At 36.5% G+C, this 22,720-nt stretch overlaps 1 protein-coding gene across 1 annotated transcript in view; it reads left to right on the top strand.

Moving 5' to 3' along the window:
• unc13c (unc-13 homolog C (C. elegans)) overlaps nucleotides 1–22,720 on the top strand; it is a 282,829-nt gene that overhangs the window by 43,065 nt on the left and 217,044 nt on the right. The window contains exons 7-9 of the mRNA XM_079824971.1: nucleotides 1,975–2,194; nucleotides 7,402–7,629; nucleotides 10,025–10,166. Of these exons, the coding sequence (XP_079681097.1) occupies nucleotides 1,975–2,194; nucleotides 7,402–7,629; nucleotides 10,025–10,166 (590 nt within the window). The remainder of the gene's footprint in view (nucleotides 1–1,974; nucleotides 2,195–7,401; nucleotides 7,630–10,024; nucleotides 10,167–22,720) is intronic.

The following is a 22,720-nucleotide window of genomic DNA, read 5'->3' as shown; positions in this document are numbered from 1 at the left end:
CCACCCAAGCTGACAAATCAGAGAATAAAGGCCACTCCCGAGGGGAAGTACATTTTCAAATTATTGAAAGATTATGCAGATTATGAAGACAACATTTTTTTTAAGATTCATGGATGAATTATTTACCACAAAACTAGTAGTGCACTAACAAAGTAAATATAGGGTTGATTTTGATTGCAAGCTGACTTTAAGATACCTAAATGAAAATAAGAAATGCTACCTTGGCAACTATCTGAAATTAAATACGTTTAAGTTTTATTTTATTTCAATTAAAGTAAAAAAAGTAACATGCATATTTCCTTTCACCATTTTCATTAATGTAATGTGAAAAAAATAAAATAAATTTGCACCATATTCTTGCAAAATATGAAATTAACATAATTGTGTGTTGTTTTCATAACTTAATTTGGGGTGAAATGTGACATGTTCTTGACAGATTTTGTGAGACCTTTTTAGTCTGAACAGGGACAGATTGAAAACACTGTGGGCTTGACATGTGCTCTATAATTACTGAAATTAATATCAGTATGATATCTTTAAAAAAATTATGATATTATGATTCTTCTGAACACCAGCTGACTGAAGCGTCTGTACATTGTGGAGTGTTTTGGAAGATGAGTGGAGATCTTGAACTACAGATCATGTCTTAGGTCCTTGACTAATATTTTATGACATTATGCATTTAAATATCAGATCTTTCCTTTGATAGGAATTGATGAAACTTGATGCCCCCCATACAACATTTTTTATGCATTCAAGCGTTTTATTAAAAATATGTGCTTTGATTTTATATAATATTGCTTAAATACATTTTTACTGTATTTTACTTTGGCATCAAAAATGTTCAGTCTACTTGGCTGCAGTGACATGAGATTGAAATGTGCATTCCTCTAATCAGGGTATCACCAAAACTAAAACCATTAAAAAATGGTGTTGACATAAAATACATGTCTACTGAAATAAAATAAATATAAATATATGTGTATGATACTATAAACGTGTGAAATATAAATCTATGATATGACGTCACACTTTGCGGCATCTTTTTATAAACATAAATTCAACATATAACAAATAATAGTAAATCCAAAAAGTAGAAAATGTACAATCTACTCGACTTTACTGCCAAAATATGCATTCTTTTAAGACTTGGCTTATCGCCCTATTGGTCACACATCTTCACAGGTCAGAGTTCACCAAACTTTGGAACTCGCCAGCAAAGCCTCTTGAAGGCAAGCCTGCAACTTTAGCCGAAAAAGGGATGGAGACAAGAGACTGGGTTTTTTTAATGGATGTCAATGGAGGAGAGGCTTCATTACACTGAATAAACTTCTATTGTGAGGAAATATCTTATAATTTAATGAATCGACAGCCCATCTGCTAATCTTCAACACGTTTGCTCTTAAACATTATTTTTGGATTTATCTATTTTTAGAGTTTACACAAAATGCAGTTTTTTATAAGAGAAGTCACAGACAATTGTGCAACAGGTATGATTAATTTACCGCACTTCTCATTCCTTTCTATAGTATCTGCAAACAGTGATTGACTGTCGAGCAACTCTGTACGAAATTCAATGGCGTCAAGGCTGTATTGAGATTATCATGGCACATGTGATCCAAGTCAGCCATTGTGCTTTTTTCCAATGGTAAAGCCACAGACCCTCGTATCCCAATAAGAAGACTGGCATCAAAATGCGAAACTTTTTTGCATGAGCTTGGGTTCCTGGTATCCAGCATTCATATGTGTATGAATCAATGGAAGTGTGGAGTGACCGCTCCTTTACTCAGGTTATCCTGAAAGCTGCAATAATAAACTGTAGATTTCCAGACTGCTTTTTCACAGCAATAATGTGCATATCGAGTCCTGTAATCAGTGCAAATGCTCAAATGCTAAGACCTCCATTGATTTGAGAAAAACAATGGTTGTTTATGTTTGTTAACTTTTGCTGTAAACTTTCTCTCTTTTTCTCAGAAACTGCATGTGCTCAGAAAGACTCTCCAAGCGTTGATCTATCCCATCTCCTCCACAACACCCCATAATTTCGAGGTTTGGACGGCCACTGCACCCACCTACTGTCATGAGTGTGAGGGTCTGCTGTGGGGCATCGCCCGGCAGGGCATGCGATGCTCTGAATGCGGGGTGAAATGCCACGAGAAATGCCAGGACCTTCTGAACGCAGACTGTCTACAACGTGAGTCTATGAATCAAAATACAGCCCACTTCGTAAAGAAAATGACGCATTCTATGGAGCCCTTAAAGGGAAAAAAATAAGAGATGGGAGAAAAAAAAATATTTCAATGCTTTTGTGTTCTCTCGCAATTATATAGTTGGGTAATTATATTGCATAGAATTTGCATGTGTCAGGAAGCCGCTGAAATTGCGGTATTGAAATTTCACTTTCCAAATCGCGGTCATGTGTACACTGTGTATAGGGAGCGGGGATACTGACCACACATTTTACAAGATAAGATATTTGTCAATGGATCACATGTCCATTGTCCTTTGTCCTAGGATCACCTGTCGATACAATCAAGGAACAAATCAATGTGAAAAACTGCAAAAGACTACAAACATAGCACACAAGACAGGAAGTAAAACAAAAGTCCATAAACAAACACAGAGAACATGACACAGATACAATTTGTTGTGAAACCATAATACCAATAATAACCAGGAAAAAAAACTTGAAGCATATGGCGGGACTTTTAATTATAAACAAACCCGAAGTACACTGGGACTCTTATTTTGAAATGTGTATAATGTACTTTTGCCGGCTACTAGCATATGAAATATGCCATCTTGCAACCATCTACAACACATTAAAATATTAACACCATAAAGTAAACATTGTTATAGTTCATCAACAGTAAATCTGTTTTTCCGTCCCCAAATTTAAGACATCTTAAAATGATAATACATTTTTGTCATACCATTTACTTTTTTTATTCACTGCAAAAATCACTTGAGAAGTAAAATGACAAGTCTTTCTGAAAAATATCTATCAGAATTAAGTTATTTTAGGCTTAAAGGATTAGTTCACTTCAAAATGAACATTTCCTGATAATTGACTCACCCCCATCTCATCCAAGATGTTCATGTCTAATACAAACGTCCTTTAGCAAAAAAAAGTAAAACAACGTTGTCGGATGATTTTGAAGTTGAAGATGGAGTGTTTTTTGGTATAGTGAATCAAATTCCTTTCTTGCTTTGTGTTGTTGTTGACTCTCTTGACTTATCTGAAGGAAAAATAAGATCCCGGATGTTTTTGATCATGCTAATTTGTCCGCACTGAAGTTTAGCTGATGTATGTGTGTGCATATATGTATTTGAGTGTGTTAGTGATGAGCGGATTGCGGGTATATCCGCTAATCAAGATGACCAAATAATAAAATATAACATTCCAATTAATTGCGGGTGGATGAGAGATAAATAATTGTGTTGATTTTATTAAAGACATGGAACTCTCATTTCACTGTAAAACGCAAGGAACAAATTAAAAACAAAAGGAAGGAAAGTCGAGTAACGTCGGAGCGTTTTAGTGAAGTAGTTTAACAGGACGAATCAAGTGTTGGGTATGTGATGTGTAATGGCCGTGAAGCGCTCTATGTATATGACTATAAATTAATAAAGCCTATAAGCCTACAGTGGAGAAAACTGTGAAAGTCAAGTGATTTGTTAAAATGTTCGCATAGATTTAATTTGGTGTTTCAGTTCTACACAGGCAAAAAAGACAGGTCAAGACAGAAATTCATAGAAATTTCAGTTCATGTAGAACCAACTGTAGAACCAAATCCATTTGTATTGATGATTGTAATTAGATTATTTTATATACCATTGTTGATATTTGTGATTTTGAAAATGGTTTTGATTGATGTTTCGACTCCTATTCAGTTTTCTACATAAAAAAAAAAACTTTTTTTATTTGGGCTAGTTAAATTAATTTCAGACTACCAAAATCTAAAGAGTGCCTGCCCGAAGGGCTACCAGCATTTTTGAAATTTTGCGAAGCCCTGGGCTGGGATCTTACTGAGCCTCTGAAGCCCTTCGAAGCCGTTTGAAACTGCATTGATTTGGACCTTCAACCCGGTTGGTTGCCATTGAAGTCTATTATGTGGAGAAAAATCCTGGAATGTTTTCCTCAAAAAACTTCATTTCTTTTCGACTGAAGAAAGAAAGACACGAACATCTTGGATGAGATTAGGGTGGGTAAAATATCAGGAAATTTTCATTTTGAAGTTAACCCTCTGGAGTCTGAGCTCTTTTGGGGCCCTTTAGAAGTTTTGACATGCTCTTACATTTGTGTTTTTTTCAGTTGCTTATAAACACATTAATGGCAAAAGTGTAATTACACTGTATTCAGCACAAACTGGGCTACCATAATATGTGAGCAACATGTATGTACATGCTTGTATTTTTGAGAGAAAAATGTTTATGCACGGTTTTTGAAAAAAAAAAAAGCTTAGATCTTTTAAATTATGTGTAGTTTGTCAAGGTAATTACTTACATCTGACAGTAATTTTGAGCTAATTTAAACAAAGAAAGCTTCAGTGCGTCCTCGCGCAGGTTTTTGCGTTTAATATTCACAGATGCTTACAGAGTAAACTTAGCCTACTTACACACAGCGGTGGAATCCGTTGCTTTCAGAAATGAACAGCTTTTTATGGAGAATTATTCCAGGATTATTAAACACGTCTCAAAACGATGTAGATGAAGTAGGAATGCAGTACTTGATGTGTTTGTTTGAGTTGATGTGTTGGCGTCGACTCCAGAGCCTAAGTATTTGAATCTCAATAGAACGGGCGCACCGTGGGTGTGGTCGCATTAGTGTATAATAAGCCGCTCAGGAACGACTAACATCTCTCTGCTTTCAAACAGATTACATAAACACAGAATATTTGTTTTTGATTTGGTTTACAGTGTTTAAAACCTGACATTTCTGCGTTTCTTTAGACATATGTCTCATGTTTGTGAGACAAGTATTCACTAAGCTAGAGGTCATTTTCTGAAGACTATCTGAATGAACGTCTATGACAGAGAGGCTGCAGATCGCGCATCATGTTTGTTTTCTTTATTTTGCAAAAAGCAAAACAATTTGGTTTTATTGTGACTGTACACACACACAAAAAAATAGAAACTTAACAGATTATAATGATGTATAACACTTGCCTGAATGATTAAAAAACCACAGAGTTATTTGAGTCTCTTTGGCACTGATAAGAAAAAAAGCGAGCCGATCGTGCCGGCGCGACCGCCGACTCGAGAGGATTAACTTATCTTTTAAAACATGAAGAAAAGGCCAATGGCGTCAGACAAATAAATTTAATTAAAAGGGAAAACAAGTCTAGTTTTCTTACTGCATTGACAGATTTTTTTTGTTTTTAAAGGTTAAACTAACTTAATCCTGATGCATTTTTTTGAAAACAAGACTTTATGTTTGTTTCTCAAGTAACATTCTCTTGTTTTAAGAATGTTTAGATATTTGTACTGGAAAACAAGACCTTTTTTTTCCTTCACACACATGCTCTTAAATACATTTTACAGTTCCCACACATCTCTCTTAAAGAAAGATTATTTAGACTTTGCATTGTCTAAATATGAATTAGACAGAGCTCAACAATGAGATCATTTCACTCACATTTGCGAGCCCTGTCTTTTTCATCTTTAGACAATGTTTTTTAGTCACCATTAAAACCACTAAGATGTTTGCCAAGTCAAGCATCGCTATTACTTCATTAAAATGTTTGTAATAGATGTAAATGCTAAAAACACTCCATAGCGACACTTTTGCATTGACAGCAATGTTTTCTTCAGAAAATGTTAAAGACATCATACTGCATGAGCAATGTTCGTTATTGTGAAACGCCATTGTCTGTCTGTCACATAGTGTGGCAGCTCTCATCTCTGACATTTTGCGTTTGGCAGCTGTTAATTTTATTGTTCAGCACTAACAGAATAACCATCAGCACTAGTGTAAGCGCTCAGATGAGTGGTAAAGTCAGACTGTGCGTGAGATATAGTTCTCTAGTAAACCTCACAGACGTGGCTGCCTGCCAGAGACGCAAATGGGCCTGTGTAGAGAGAGATTTATTAAGCGAGCCATCAAACTCATCATATTTAGAGTGTGTGAGTGTGTATGAGAGTTTGGTTTGACTTGTATGGTTTGCAGTGCATCACCTCTCTCTGCATGGTTTGTGAAAGGAAAGACAACTGGGACGAGACACCAGTAAACCGTCTCTCTCACAGACACACTGTTTTATTTCCCACATCCAGCACCTCTTGAACACTCTTATAAAGCATTTGCAAGGTGTTTATGATGCATCTGAATGAATGATTCATTTTAATAGGGTGCAGAGAGATGCATTTTTCAAGCGGCAGTGAATCATCTATACTCATCTGTTTCGGGGCTGCACACCAGGGATGTGCAATTCTATATTTACTTCAAAATCTACTAGTCTATATGGCTAGTAGGTCTTAAAGACAATTTATATGCATGTGGACATGGTAGTATACATATCTGAGCTGCAACCAAATTTGCATACTGTACTACGCACATGGAGTCTGCACTTCACTGGTGATGGGAAAGCATTTAGAGTAAGACAGTACAATAATAAAATCATTTTTACAAAAATTACTTAGAATTGGCTGTCCATCATTAACAAATTTACATGTTAATTTATTCAGTATTTTGGCTAATTTGATTATTAATAGAATTCTAAATGTTTCATAATTTTTATTATTAAAGCCACAAAATGTAATTTTTCGCCGCTAGAGGTCGCTTATTCAAAACAAAGGCATAGCTTGATGATGCCTGGATTTCGTGGATCTTTTATTATGTCCGCAGACGTCCACTTCCACTTTTTCCGGTCATGCATATTCAGCGCTGTTTTATCATATTAGATACATTATTTGAGTGTGTTGAAAGTTATGTTATAATGCTACTCTGTGCGTTTGCTCTGCGCTACTATGAGACACTTGTTGCACACTGCAGTAATTCATTTTCTGTCAATAAATGTATCCAAACAGTTGCTCACCTGTCTGATAAAACATAATATATTATATACGGTCCGTGTCCTGGTTAAAATTGCTTATTTTTCTGGATTTAAACATTCTTGGAAACATTTGGGATAATGTAAGTACACAAGTCAACAAAATACTGTATATTAAATTGTTCTAGTGGTTTTTGGATATTTTAATCCAAAAATCGTACATATTGGGCCTTTAATGATGTTTTATCATGCATAGATTCACACATTTATAAACTTGTTCTCATATTCCTTGTCATTTTTCTCCAGCTTAAAATGTCAATCATTATCATAAATCCAATAGTATACAAATTGAAATTGCTGCTCATGTCATCAGAGATTATGCAACACATGTAAATCTCATCGTTCTCTACAGGTGCAGTAGAGAAGAGCTCGAAACATGGAGCCGAGGACAAAACCCAAAACATCATCATGGCCATGAAGGAACGGATGAAAATCAGGGAGAAGAACCGTCCCGAGGTGTTCGAGGTGATTCAGGAGATGTTTCAGCTCACAAAGGAAGACTTCATCACCCAGCTGAAGACAGCCAAACAGGCCGTGCTGGAGGGGACGTCCAAGTGGTCTGCCAAAATCACCATCACGGGTAAGCAATGAGCAAATCTTACATAACCTAACATGGTCATATTTCAGGCAAAAATCTAAATAAGAATAAGTGGTATGATAAAGTCACAGTGCATGCAAATGTTAGAGGTCCAAAGGTAGGCGTCGCTGTCATATAAAACATATTTTTAAAAAATCATATACAAGTGGCAAATGGATTGATTGATTCAAAATGTGATCCAAAATTGATTCAGAATTAAATTGCCATTGGTTTACAATATCTTAATTGTGTAATAATATTCAAATAATGAAAAATTGCATTGCAAATGTAAGAAATAAAATAGCAAGAATGGACACAGTGTGTTTTTAATTAAAAATATAATTAATTATATTGTATTTATTTTTTTATAAAAAATTACTGTATTATATAATTACATTTTATGTAATTTTTATACAAATTCTATACAAAAATATTTCTTTTTTATTATTATTTGTGCAGTTAAAGTTGGCATGATTGTATTATTATAAAATTATGTAAAAAAAATATAAATATATATAATAATAAATCATGAAACTTGTCTAGAAAATAACTATTTTGGCAGAGCATGTTTTAGACAACTTTCATGAGATTCGCCCTTCGTCTATTCGTGCATCTCTGTGTCTGTGGCTGGAACAGACCCTACAGGGAGGAGATGCTGCTCAGTTTAGTTTGGAAAATGTGCCAAGAGTTTTGCTTGTTTTCTGACAGCTCAAACCGCCAGACGACAACAACCATCTGCTACGGACAGACACGTAGGCTGTCGCGTTCGTCTCTCTGAGTCATAAAGAACAGTTTCTGTCCATCTGCATGACATATATCCTCACATTGCTTTGTTTCAATAATATTTTATCTTCCAGAAGCCACTGTATTAGTTCAGCTGTGTGCCAGGTGAAGTTCGCTCCTATACATGTCCGTATCAGTGATGCTCCTTCACCTGACTTTGAGGGTCAACAGAGGCTGTGAATTATTGCCAAGCTTGCAACACTGCCAGGGTGTCAATAGAACAAATAGAGAAAAACAGCTCTCTGCTTTAATTTATCCTGGTGAACGGTCGAAACTCCTATTTTAGAAAGTATTCATGCACTGATTTATTTATCATGGGTTTCAGCACAAGACTGTGAATTCTGATTTAGTTTGACTGCAACATGCACTGATTTGCCAATGGGGTAAACAACAACATAATTCAAGATCCATTTTATTAAATAATTCTTAATATTTGATTAAATGTTGCTTCTCAATCTATGTATGTATCTATCTATGTATCTATGTATCTATCTATCTATCTATCTACAGAGAGAGAGAGAGAGAGAGAGAGAGTAAGAGTGAGAGTGTTGTGCCTTGAGCCCACAACCAATATGACCGTCGCTGTCTGACACACAAACATGCCATCAATGTGTGAACACACCTCTGGAAACACAAACATGCCATCGTTCTTTCATTCTAGCTAAACTATTCGGACTATATTACCCTCTTCAACCAGCCCGGTGACATTGCACCAATCTCTGTCTGTCTCCAAGCCCAAGGATATATGTTCCCTGAATAATTTAGCGCACTGCTCGTTCATAATTAATGAGGCAAGAGCTTCCTGTGAACTACTATTGGCTCTGTGACGAATGGTATCCCCATTGACTGAGTTTAGTGCCACAGTCAGGGTACACACTGTTTTTATTGTTGTATTATTGCAGATTCGTCTATTTTGAATTGACGTTTTAGTTATCAGTTAGGGTGCCATATGTATACGCACATTCAAATAGGGCATGAGTGATGTTCAAGGATGGATTGTGGTCCTGCGAAACCTTTGGCACCAGCGTAACTTAAATTCTTCGACCTTTGTCCTAATATCTCAAAATTATGACAAAGGAAATCAGATTTACAACTAAAAAATCTATCTTGTCTAAAGATGATCAAAGTGAATGGATTTACAAAAAAGGTTTTTATTCAGAATATACCCGATTTTCGTCTACATTATCTTAGTTGTGTAATAATGTTGAAATTGCATTGCAAATATAAAAAAAATAAAAGAGCAAGAAGGCCTTGCTTACATTGCTTATATTTGTTTGTCGCACAGCATCAGTATGATGCGTTCAGAAGCCTCGGTTAGTTCAGTTATTTCTCATTGTTCCAACAGTCACTGGCACCAATGAACACCAGTCTTAGATTTTCGAGTTTCAGGTCACTGCGGGTCTCTAAAGTCAAGAACCCTGGCATTGGCCCCATTGCCCTGGGCTATAATCCATCCTTGTCAGTACTCGTTTATATTGCTTTGTGTACTAAACATGTTTCTAAAGGTTTCAATTCTTCAGACAATTGCATTTTTATCTCCAATACAAATGTTTTTGCTTGCTTCAAGAATACACAATTTTCTAAACATTGTCTTTTTTCTCTATCCCTTCTCTAGTTTTATGTGCTCAAGGTCTGCAAGCCAAAGACAAGACAGGCTCCAGCGACCCCTACGTCACAGTACAAGTGGGAAAGACCAAACGCAGGACCAAAACTGTTTTTGGCAATCTCAACCCCATCTGGGACGAGAAGTTTTTCTTGTGAGTCTCACAGAAAGCAGATGTGCTTTCTGTTTACCTACCTTCTGTCTTCTGAACAAGACCAGCTAGCATTGTGCTGATGCTCTAGATGAGTGGTTCTCAACTGGTTTTGTTTCAGGATCCAGATTTCTACACTGGAAGTCAATTGCAGTGCAATCAATATGGATTTTATCATACACAAATAAACAAAACTACCCTTAAGACATTGAGATATAATGGATATAAATATAATGTAATAAATACAAAAAGGAATAATTCACATTTTTCAGCAAACACTGTTTATCGTGACCATTTTTATGTTGGCATCTGACAAATTTGTCACTCAAGCAAATGACAGAAAATGTAGATGCATGATTATAAGGTTTGTTGCAGTTTTATTTTGGCATTCAGCATTGTTTTTCCCTTGCTTTTCATGACCCATCATAACAGACCTGAGGCCCATTTTTAGGGTGTGACCCATCAGTTCATATCCACTGCTCTAGAATATCAGTCTCTCTGCATGAGCTGTGTGAGATGAAAAAGCTTCTGTGCGATTATTCTTATACAGTGAATCTTTTTCAAATTAGGTTGAACTCAAAGGGCAGAGACATAGTTTCCTTTTCACAACAGTTCTGCTACTCAATCACAAACAAATTTTCAAATGGCATATGAATTATTCAAAGTAGCCTTTCATTAATTTGACATTTTCTGCAGAGCCCTTCCATTACGAGTCTGTATCTTTGCCTTTTTTTGTCTTTGCTGATACTCAAAGGAGCTTTTAGGGACCCGTAAATGAGGAGTAATGGAAATCATTTGTATTCCCGTTGGCTTTGTCCTGCTCTCATGGGACCATTTCTTTTCATATTCCTGGTGGTGTATCCTTGAGGCTTCTGCAATCATGGGTGTCACATTATAGCGAAGGCTGTCCTGCTCCATTCATAAACCTTTGTTAGGATTTGATGTTTCTGATGATGCACAAAGCCAATACATCAGAACCCTGAAATCTACAGGACTCTGACTGTGGGAATGTTGTACAATCCAGACAGAGACCTTATATATTGTGCCATTTGTGTGGTTATGGCTGTATTGGAGGGATCACAGAAGGTTGTTCCTGATTGTTAGTTGCTCTTTTCATTTAGGTTTTGCTGAGGTCATCTTTATGAGATCATTGCACTTGTTCACCACTCTGCTGTCATTTGCAAGCTGTTGTGTGTTCAGAGGAGTGACCGATGTTACCAACAGGGATGTGCATAATTCAGAATTGAACTGAGAATGCCTTTCTAAAATCCAGTTTAGTAATTGAATTGAGGTACAATTGCAAATAAATTAGCAAAGCTTGTCGAGACAAACAAGCTTTGAAATTTGACTTATGTACAGACATAATTAGGGATGGATGGATGGATGAATAGAGTGATTGGTGCTCACGTCACAGCTGACATTGTGATTTTTGGATCAAAAGTCACTTAAGGTGTGGTTATGAGTACATCAGATGTACCTACCCCTCTCTTAGTTTAGGGCACCTGGAGGCTGCTCAACCATTTAGAATTAATGTAAAATGGAGGCAGTTGGTCAGCGGATTTATCTGAAAGATTGGTGAGATACCATTAGCTTGTAGAGTCTATTCTGTATTATCAGCAGAAAGAAGAGATAGGTATAATAAAATATATTTTATATATGCTGGAGCACCCAAAGGGTTCTAAAAACACAGATGAGGCCCTGAAGTAGGTGCAGAAGTTCCTTATCAATCTTGAACACGCAGACGAAGTACCTTGAAGTGAAGGTTTGTTCTCCAGAGCTTAGCCTTGTTGCAAATGTCTTCTGCCTCTCTGGGCCAGACACTCAGAACTTGGTCAATCCGCTTTTGTCTGTCTCTCTGGCATAGAGTTGTTACTGTCTCTTTCCTCACAGACTGGAACACGGTCATATCTGTCCCACCAGATGGGAGACTCCGAACTTGAATGTATCTGTTGCTGTCTCACATTTGGACTAAGACCCAGAACAAGAAGTGTCTGTTCAAAAGCTACTTTTATCTCTGAGGAGATTGCAATTTGGCACTTCTCCATTCCACTGCTGCAATTGGCGGCTGGCATCAGAGGGGACACACATGGTGTGGTCCACCCTTCTTCCCCCCATGGAACTAATTTGCCTAAAGCAGACAGTTAGAAGTCTTTAAAGTGTCTTGGCAATGCATTTCTCACTTTCCAAACCACCAACAGAATGTCACTGAGAGTACTTATTTCTCTTAATAAGTACGAAATGGATGAGTGTAGTCAGTTTTAAGGTTTCCAAACATGGTTATGAATGGATTTGGATGGATCATTGTTGCCTCTCTTTGTTTCAGCCACTTCTGCTGCATTCGGGGGTCCTGGGGAATTTTTATGGTAGTCACAGGCCAAATCCTTATGAATTAGTCTCTAGATGGGTGAAGGGCAGAAACTGCATGTGGTCCAATGAGAAGTCCTGTCCTGCTTGGTACCAGAGGTCTTGCCCTCTAAGAGCTTTCTGTCTGTTGCCTCAGCATCTTTATCTGATGGTGTCGGACAGTTGGTTTGTGTTAATCCACCAACATGCAATCAAAATGTAACAAACCTTGGTCCGCTGTTATGGACAGAGAGGGGCCCGGCCATAAACTGGGCCCTGGAATGTGCTGTTCACCTCAATGGATGGATGGATCGAAATTGATTGATCTATCAAATAAATTCAGGTTCACATTTGTGAATTGAAAGGGAGCCAGTTCTTCACATTGTTTTCTGTTTTGCACAAAAAGTAGCTTTACATGACTGTAATGGTATATCACAATATAAGTATTTTACTGAAAATTCAACAGAACATTATGTAATAATATTTTTGGATAAAATACTTTATACTACTACTCTGCATCCTGTCCTGTATTTGTTTTGCAGTACTCCATGTTACTTTATCTACTGTTATACTGCCTAGCCCTGTTTCATGCCATATGGTGAGAAAACAGGACAAATGCGGTGAACCAAGTGAAACCAAGTTATTCCAATCTCTTTGCCTGTATTACATATGATAGAACACTGCTGATACCTTGAATATGAAACTACTGAATCCTGTCGGCAGATATCGGCGCTGGAGCGATCTGCTTTTCCGAAACTTTAGCTTGAATGTGTGGATGTGTTGTTGCCATGAGGGAGGATTGCTGGATTATTAAAGATAGTGATTAGAGTTACAGCTTGAATACCTTATGTCTTGTTGTTTTATACGACCCCTAATCCTCATCGCCCACTTTAATTTTCCATTTCAATCCGAGTTTGCGATCTTAATCCAGAGAGAATCATCAGCCTCCGCCTATGGAGGAGGGTTTGGGATCTTTAATGGATTTTTCTATATGCTAAAGGCCACACAGATCTCGCTCATATGCTTGCATGATTTTACACGGTGGCTATATAGGGCATATTTTTAAAGTCCCAGTGAACCGGAAGTTGCAACTGATTTTATTTCAGTGCTGTGACGTATTTCCAAGTGAAACGGAATATTGAATAGTGGGCAGGGCTGTACTTTTAAAATGAGTTGTACTTTTGACATCCCTAGTTATGCATCTGTTTAAAACTCACTTTCGTTTTTCACATTGGTCATCAGTTTTCAAACATTGCTTTGTCGTAGTGCTATGAATATGTATAGAAGATTATTCTTTTTTCACAAACTACGCATGAACAACAAATAAGATTATGAGCAGCTGTATAGTGAGTCTTGTGTTAGTAAACACCAGTAGATATGTTGCTGATTCTGTAGTGTTGGGTAGGATCCATTAGGGGTGTTTCATGGTCATTTCACCCAAACCACTCTTATGCACTGTATGACAATGTTAATGGGTGTTGATGGCTGCTCTGAGAGTGATGTACCATCATAAATCCCCTCTGAGTAATGCACGCTTTACTTCCTCCACTGATGTCATGCATTTAAAGAGGAAGTTATGCACTGATTCTAAAGGCTACATGACTGGCCAGTGCGCGCATGCTGTGACATGTCGAAATCTGACAGTCCCGGGGTGCTTGGGGTGATGGCCTCTAAGCATTATGGGAAGTTTATGTTGATGGTGGTATGAAAGCTTCTTTAGGAAACCTTTCTAAAGGGTTTGGTCTGCCAACCCCTCGTTCACCCTTCCCTGCCCCCACAGCTTTCTGCACCAATCGTTAAAAGTCCCATGGGAGCCTCCAACCAAGCGAGAAGATGATGAGATAAAAGATGAGCAGTGAAGCAGTGATCTATCTATCTATCTATCTATCTATCTATCTATCTATCTATCTATCTATCTATCTATCTATCTATCTATCTATCTATCTATCTATCTATCTATCTATCTATCTATCTATCTATCTATCTATCTATCTATCTATCTATCTATCCATCCATCCATCCATCCATCCATCCATCCATCCATCCATCCATCCATCCATCCATCCATCCATCCATCCATCCATCCATCCATCCATCCATCCATCCATCCATCCATCCATCCATCCATCCATCCATCCATCCATCCATCCATCCATCCATCCATCCATCCATCCATCCATCTCTATCTATCTATCTATCTATCTATCTATCTATCTATCTATCTATCTATCTATCTATCTATCTATCTATCTATCTATCTATCTATCTATCTATCTATCTATCTATCTATCTATCTATCTATCTATCTATCTATCTATCTATCTGTCTATCCATCCATCCATCCATCCATCCATCTATCTATCGTTCTGTCTATCTATCTATCTATCTATCTATCTATCTATCTATCTATCTATCTATCTATCTATCTATCTATCTATCTATCTATCTATCTATCTATCTATCTATCTATCTATCTATCTATCTATCTATCTATCTATCTATCTATCTATCTATCTATCTATCTATCTATCTATCTATCTATCTATCTATCTATCTATCTATCTATCTATCTATCTGTCTATCTTATCTGTCTGTCTGTCTGTTTCGGTTTTCGGCCAAGTGCATTCAGAATGTTCATTTTGTTACATATACATATGTATACATACATACATACATACATACATAAATAATTAACGCAGCATTCTTTTTTCCATCATCTTTTGGCTAGCGTTACATTTATATGAATACGCTCTTATTCATGCAAATGCTTTTTAAACCATTTAAGCGCGACAAGACAAAAGAGAACACACTGTTTGTGAATGTCCTGTCTGACAGAATGACGCGTGCCAGTTTTCTTGCGCACAGACAGCGCACCAGAATCAAGTTCCCTTTCACGCTTGAATGAACAATAACAGAATTATGCCAAAATGGAGTATTCTCATAAGAACAGTCTTAAATTAGTTAAATAATGTCTTAAATGAGCTAAAAGAGTTGTGTGAAAATGAGATGTGCATGACAGCGCATCCGATCCGCATCATGTTCGGCAGCAGCAGATCTTAAAGCGACAGCAACCTAATAAACCAGTTGCTGTGATGTCTGTCATTGATGTTAATCAAAAAACAAAGGTAACAGAGAAAATTGTAGCTTTAATAAGAATTAATCAATATTTCATTTATAATTTATACAGTTAAGAAAGGTGTTTGATAACTTTATTTATACAGGTAAATATGACATTTATTAAAATGGGTTTATGTGAAGATTTTTTTAAGTTCACTTAAATTAAAAGTTGTTGTTTTAAAGCCTAATAAATGTTGAAATTGATAGCTTTCAATTACACTGTAATGTTGAATGTCTATCATTAATGTTTAAAAAAAATCTATTTCATTTATTCATTTATATATATATATATATATATATATATATATATATATATATATATATATATATATATATATATATATATATATATATATATATATATATATATTTTTTTTTTTTTTTTAATTAAGCTCCTCCATAGGCTTTGACTGGTCCCTGGGATGTGTACACCTCTGGTGTACAAGAAAAGAAGAAAAGTGTAGTGTAGGAATATAGAGCTGAAACTGAGTAAAAGCAGTTCAGAGAATATTAAAGAAAAGATCACACTCTCTTGCTGTTGTACAGTGTAAGTGGTCGACCTCGCACTGGTATGAGAAATGAGAAATATGACAGGTAATTACTGTCTGTGACTTACTTGAGCAATAATGTATGAGAGGCCCGGCTGTATTGTGAATATACTTACACCTAAAGGGTGCTGTTAAACACAACAAGCAGCAAAGGGCCTGTAACCCCTTCAGTCGTGACTGTATTCATTATAAAACATTATAAAATCTTTATAGAGTGCAATAGTCGGGTTCTGGAATTAAAAACAGCATGATTTTCTCCGTAGGGAAAATGATTTTTAACGATAACTTACAGACCTTTTGTGAGCTATGATGTTGTTAATTGATGGTATATGCTTGTCTTGAAGCCATATATTCACCTTATTTTAACTTATTTTAAAGTCATGTTTAACAGTGGAATTCATGGTGAAAAATTACATTACCCATAATGCTGTGCAAAATTCCACCAATCCGAAAGTTGCAGGCAGCAAATCACGTCAAATACTGCAAATTACTTAATACTTAAACATATATATGTGTGTGTGTGTGTGTGTGTGTGTGTGTGTCCTTAAATTAATTAAATTATAACTAAAAGTTTCTTTAAGATTAAAAAAAAAAAAATTCTGCTAATGCTATAAAGTGTAAACTATATTGGGAGCCCTTACTTGCACATTACTATAATATAACAACAGAATGACTTCTGAAGTAAATGTAATGTTATGTGACATTGTTTATAAGCTATTTTATTAACGTCTTTCCACCGTTGAAACACTGATTGAGCGATTACACGACATATGATACGTTTCAGTAAGTTGTAATGTATCCTCAACATAACTTAAGAATCAGATGTTCATTCATGTTTATTCTTTGACTAGGAAGAGATGATTGCGTTCACTCGCCTATATGATCTGTCACGTCAAATTAAAGAGTGTCAAAACTAGAAGTCGACCGATAGTGGATTTTACCGATACCGATAACTAGGTTGGACCGCACTTGCTGATAACCGATAAATCGACCGATAGTTTTTTTAATGGATACTGGATTAAAAAACACAACAAGTAAAACAGTGCTGAACTTTATTACAAGAAATAAAAGAACAGTACTGATCCATGGAAATGTGCTAACTTAAAAACATATAAATATGAATATTAAAATGAGACGTTCTAACAGAACAAATTCCACAGAAAAAAGTTTAAACATTAAATATTACAGGTCAAATTTGTTTCTTTAGCTATAACCTAGATAAATGCATGTACGTTTTCATAGGTAACACTATGCAAGTCCATATGCAACAAGTATGTATTAGCTTACATGAACTATAAGCATTATGCAATATAAATTTTTACAACATGTATTAATATGAGCAATACAATTGTACCTTGATCATTCATGTTAGTTCATAGTGCATTAACCAAGGTTACCAGATAAATTACAAATTCAAACTCAATTTAATGTTGAAATTAGCATACTAACAATGAACAATACTTCCACAGCATTTATTAACTTTACCGAAGCGGTTCGTTACAAATACGTCAACCGTTACACCCTTAATATATATATTGTAGGATTACAAATGTAAGAATATGTTTAAAGTACATTGTATTTAGCATTTAAGGTAAATATTAGTTTGATTAGTGAAGATTATATTAGTCATTAGTCTGTTATGCAAAGTTTCCAGCAAGATATGCCTGCCAGTTCCTGTTCTCTTAATTGTAAATCAAATGAGCCAGATTACTGAGATTCTCGCCTTTTGTCTTTAATGGGTCTTGGAGCCCCTGTACCATTTTTGAATCGTTAGAGTGATTGGATTAGCATCTATGCATTTGAATGGCACTGTTATACTGATTGGATTAGAACTGGTGACTGGTCATTGCTTTGTTTAGATTGTCTCCTCCTCTACTGTGTGTCAACACCTTTAAGGACTGCCCACTGAATGCCTATAAAATACCATGTACAGCTCCCTTAGTTAGACTTGGACGACCACAGCGAAACACAGCGCAAGTTCTCAATAAAGAATCCTGCTGAAGACATATCCAAGTCTCCTGGGGCCTCGTTTATAAAACTTTGCGTAGGATTTGCGTCAGAAGTGGCGTACGGATGAAACATAGGACGTGCGTATGCACAGAAATATTCGGATTTATAAAACCGTGCACACGCACGTCCTACGCAGTTTTCCCTTAATAAATCACAATCAATTCTAAATGTAGCGCAGCTTTTGCGGCTTCATGTCACGCCCATAGTTGCCCATAAATAGTCTGTGAAACGCCCACAAGTTAATATTCATCGATTGCGAAATCATGGCAAACACAGAGAGGAAATCAAAAAAACGTAACTTCACTCAATGTGAAGTAGAAGTTATCGTTGGTGAGGTGGAAAAGAGGAGAAAAATGTTGTTTGGAGGGCACAATGTGGGCATTACTAATGCCAAAAATCACTTGAATGGCAAAAGGTTGCAGACGCTGTAAATGCTGTAGCCTCTCAACCTCGGACTGTGGCCAAAATAAAAAAGAAATGGTCGGACATCAAAGTCGAGGCAAAAAAGCGTCTGCCACGGGTGGGGGAAAGGGGACACCGGAGCTGACCCCTCTTGATGAGAGACTGGCGGCAATAATTGGGGAATCCCTATTAACCCTCTGGTGCTCTTCGTTTAAGGGTTGTATTGGTTGTCTTCCCGGTCAAAAGTGACCGGACACCTAAAAATTAAACTTCCTCCACCCCAGTAAAACCAATGCAATTTATTTTTCTTCAATATTATTTTTTCTTTTTAATTTTGTATTTTGAGTTGATTTGATGGTATTTTTTTAATATTTATGCAATAATTATGGTCTATTTTTGCCATTGAAAATTATACAACAATTTTTTTTTTGTAATTTACATTTTTTTTATTTTTTTTTATTGCAGTATTTCAGGTTAAAATAGAGACTAGGCCTTCAAAATAAATTTTTGAAGGCAGATTAGCGCCCTCTTTTGGAATTATTTAAGAAATCATGCAACCATGGGTGTAATCACTAGAGGTCTAACCCTAACCCTAACCCTAACCCTAATTCCCTAGTTCTCTTTTGAACACATTTAATGATTTTTTTATATGGATTTGGATATATATTTAAAAAATCTCAAAGACTATTTATTATAAATTTTTTGATTTTTTTTTTTTTTTGTTAGAAATATTGATTTTTTTTCTGTGAATTTGTGTTTTTGCAGATTTCTTATTAATTTCCTATGGTGGTCATTTTTGACCGAAGAGCACAAGTGGGAGTATTATTTTTACGACCACTTACCATGCTCGAATATTTTTTGTGTATGTTTACATACCTAATGTTAGAAAAGTCACCAAGTTTCATATCATTCTGATGAAGCTGTGATTTTTAAAAATTCCAAATGAGGTTCATAGGTTCAGTTTTTCATAGGTGTGTGTGTGTGTGTGTGTGTGTGTGTGTGTGTATAAGTGTGCATGCGTGCGTGTGTGTGTGTGAGTGGATGTGTCAATATCAAACTCTTGATGTTTTAGAGTGTCACCCCTTTACTGCTGTGTATTTTTTTCAGCATTGTGGCCGATTTGTAGATTGTACACACAAATTCTGTGAATTTTTGTGTTTTTGCAGATTTCCCATTAATTTCCTATGGGGGTCATTTATGACCACTTAGCATGCTCGAATCATGCCCTCAATGTTTGTGTGTGTTTACATACCTAATGCTAGAAAAGTCACCAAGTTTCATATTTTTCTGATGAAGCTGTGATTTTTAAAAATTCAAAATGTGGTTCATTGGCTCCGTTTTTCATAGGTGTGTGTGTGTATAAGTGTGCGTGTGTGCATGTGTGTGTGAGTGGATGTGTCAATATCACACTCTTGATGTTTTAGAGTGTCACCCCTTCACTGCTGTGTACTTTTTTTCAGCATCGTGGCCGATTTTTAGGTTGTACACACAAATATTCAGTGAATTTTTGTGTTTTTGCCGATTTCCCATTCATTTCCTATGGTCAGTCATTTATGACCGAAGACAATGAACGCTACTTTTTTTTTTACGACCAATTAGCATGCTCGAATCATGACCCCAATTTTTTTTGTGTTTACATACCTAATGCAAGAAAAGTCACCAAGTTTCATATCATTCCGATGAAGCAGTGATTTTTAACATTTCAAAACAGAAAAATTTTCGGTCAGAAATGACCGAAGAGCACCAGAGGGTTAATCCCTATCCCTATGATCTACGTGGAAATGGGAAATAGTTCAGTGCAAATGTAATTTCTTGCAGTTTTCTGAATGGTTGAGACATACGTCATACGTTATTTTATCAAAAATAAAACATACTAAAGGCATATGCATGAATACCATGATTCCGTAGCTGATGAAGAAATTTTTACTAAAACAACTTTCCTCAGTGGACAATTAATACATCTATCTAACTATTTATCTATCTATCTATCTATCTATCTATCTATATATCTCCCTAATGATCTATCTATCTGTCTATCTAATTGCATCTACAGTATATCTGCTCCGCCAGACGGACACATTGACGAGAATAACAGTTTTGTACATTATTTCGTTCTGTTTACCATATTATTTATGAGGATGAATTGCATAACATCAAAATATTAATGCAGAACATATTTCACTTTTCTTTTTGCAAATATGTGTTAATTTCCTCTTCTGTTGTAATTTTTGTTTGATATTGTTTGTTTTACACTGCAGATCGATCAAACGGGTGTTCGTGTAGGCTGTTAATTGTAAGACTTGCTTTGCAAAGTCTTCATGTTATTTATAGAGCCGCGTTTCCACCGAAATTACCCGGAACAATTTGTACCAGGAACTTTTTTTACAGGAACTTTTTTCCCCCCAGATCTGCTACTGTCTGCGTTTCCACTGCGGTCTAAAGTACCGGGAAGATTAGGCAAATTAGTCCGGTGATGTAGGACTGCGCGTGGCTGCTCCTCCCAGTCAGCGGCGGACAGTAATAATTTTTGTGCGATTCTGTCTGCAACAATAACAAGGAGATGCAAGCTGCGCTGCTTTTGGTAGTTATGTATTGGTTTAATAAAGAGGTCATTAACAAAACGGCGAAAGAGACGAGCACTGATACTAAAGCGTATTCTGAAAGCTCGTAAAGCTAGATTTAAAATAAGACAACGTATGTTATTATCAGCTATTACGGACAAATGACCGTGATGGCTGAGACGAACGCGCGCCATCCATCAGACAGAAAGAGCAAGACTGATATTAACTGAATGCAGAAAGAACCTCGCAAAAGACTTTTAAAAATGCCGGTTGAAATAAAAGGCTGTGTGATTTCAACCAATCAGCATGTTCAACGCCCAGGTCCCACCCCTGAAAGTTCCCGAACTTTGAAAAAGTACTACCCCGGGAGCAGGGCCGTTTGGAGGGGGAAATATTTACCCGGAACTTAATTTAGACCCTGGTCCCTGCGGTCGAAACACACCGAGTACCACCCCAAATTTCCTAGTTCCTGAGGAAAGTTCCTGAGGTGGAAACGCGGCTTAAGAGGCAGTATTGCCATTTCTTTTACACAACGGTCTACAGTTTCACACACTTTCACGTGTTTCTTCCATCTGCCGACGGTGTCGCCATTTCTCATTTCACCCGTTTTTGTGCGTACGCCTGGGTCAGAGCTTGCGTTAAGGACCGCACATTTTCCCGTCAAGTTTGCTTTTTATAAATACCAATTATTGCGTATTACTTTTGTGCGTACGCAACGTTTACAAATGAGGCCCCTGGTCTCTGCTTCAAGGAGGAAAAGAGTTTCCAACAGTTTATATAATGTTTCTATAGATATAAATAGATATAATATCAACAGATATAATTTTTTGCTTCAAATCGAAGTTTGTAATTTTGTGATTCTGTAATGTTACTGGTTGGTTTGGTTCATGGCTTATAATGCTTTAACAAAGACATTTTAAGATACTTTCTTAAAATGATAGAAAATACTTTTCGGAACCAACACCGCTGAAAAAGTGGGCAGGCTTAACACAACCTCCTTCTACCATTGGTTGAAAAATCAAATAGTTCCACACCAAACTCTGCTATTGGTGGAATCCGTAATGCTGTGTCTGTCAGTCAGGATGCAATCTTAGGAATAGCAATCTTTTGAAAGATTCACAGTGTTTACACTTTTCCGAGGAGTCTGGCCAAATGGCCAGCTACTTTTATGTCTTGCCAAAGCATATTTGTACACGCATTTGGCGCTTGTTAATTTTGAACCCTGTCTTTCTTTAGTCAGTTCACCCTTCCAAAGACAGCAAGTGTCTATAGTAAGTATAAGATATTAACTGTGTATAAGATAGTAACTATGTGAATGAGAGAGTGTGTGGGGAATCACTCTGTTGCTTTCAGTGTGTGCATTTCTTCATCTAAATCTCATGACAAATATCTCAGTCTATAGGGTGATAAGAGACTCCAGGGCTTCAGAGATGCTGGATTGGTGGATTTGGAAGGATTTATGCAGGATTATGGGGAAATGCTTATCATGAGATGGGTTCTCAGTTCTCCTCACCTGTTTAAACCTTTTCACTGAGAGAAAAGCATTTTAGAGATATTGGGAGACCTTACATTTGTT

The sequence above is a fragment of the Gobio gobio genome (assembly GCF_949357685.1).
Source record: "Gobio gobio genome assembly, chromosome: 9".
Taxonomy (NCBI): domain Eukaryota; kingdom Metazoa; phylum Chordata; class Actinopteri; order Cypriniformes; family Gobionidae; genus Gobio; species Gobio gobio.
Note: the sequence above shows the minus strand (reverse complement) of the source record. Positions and strands in the feature narration are given on the sequence as shown.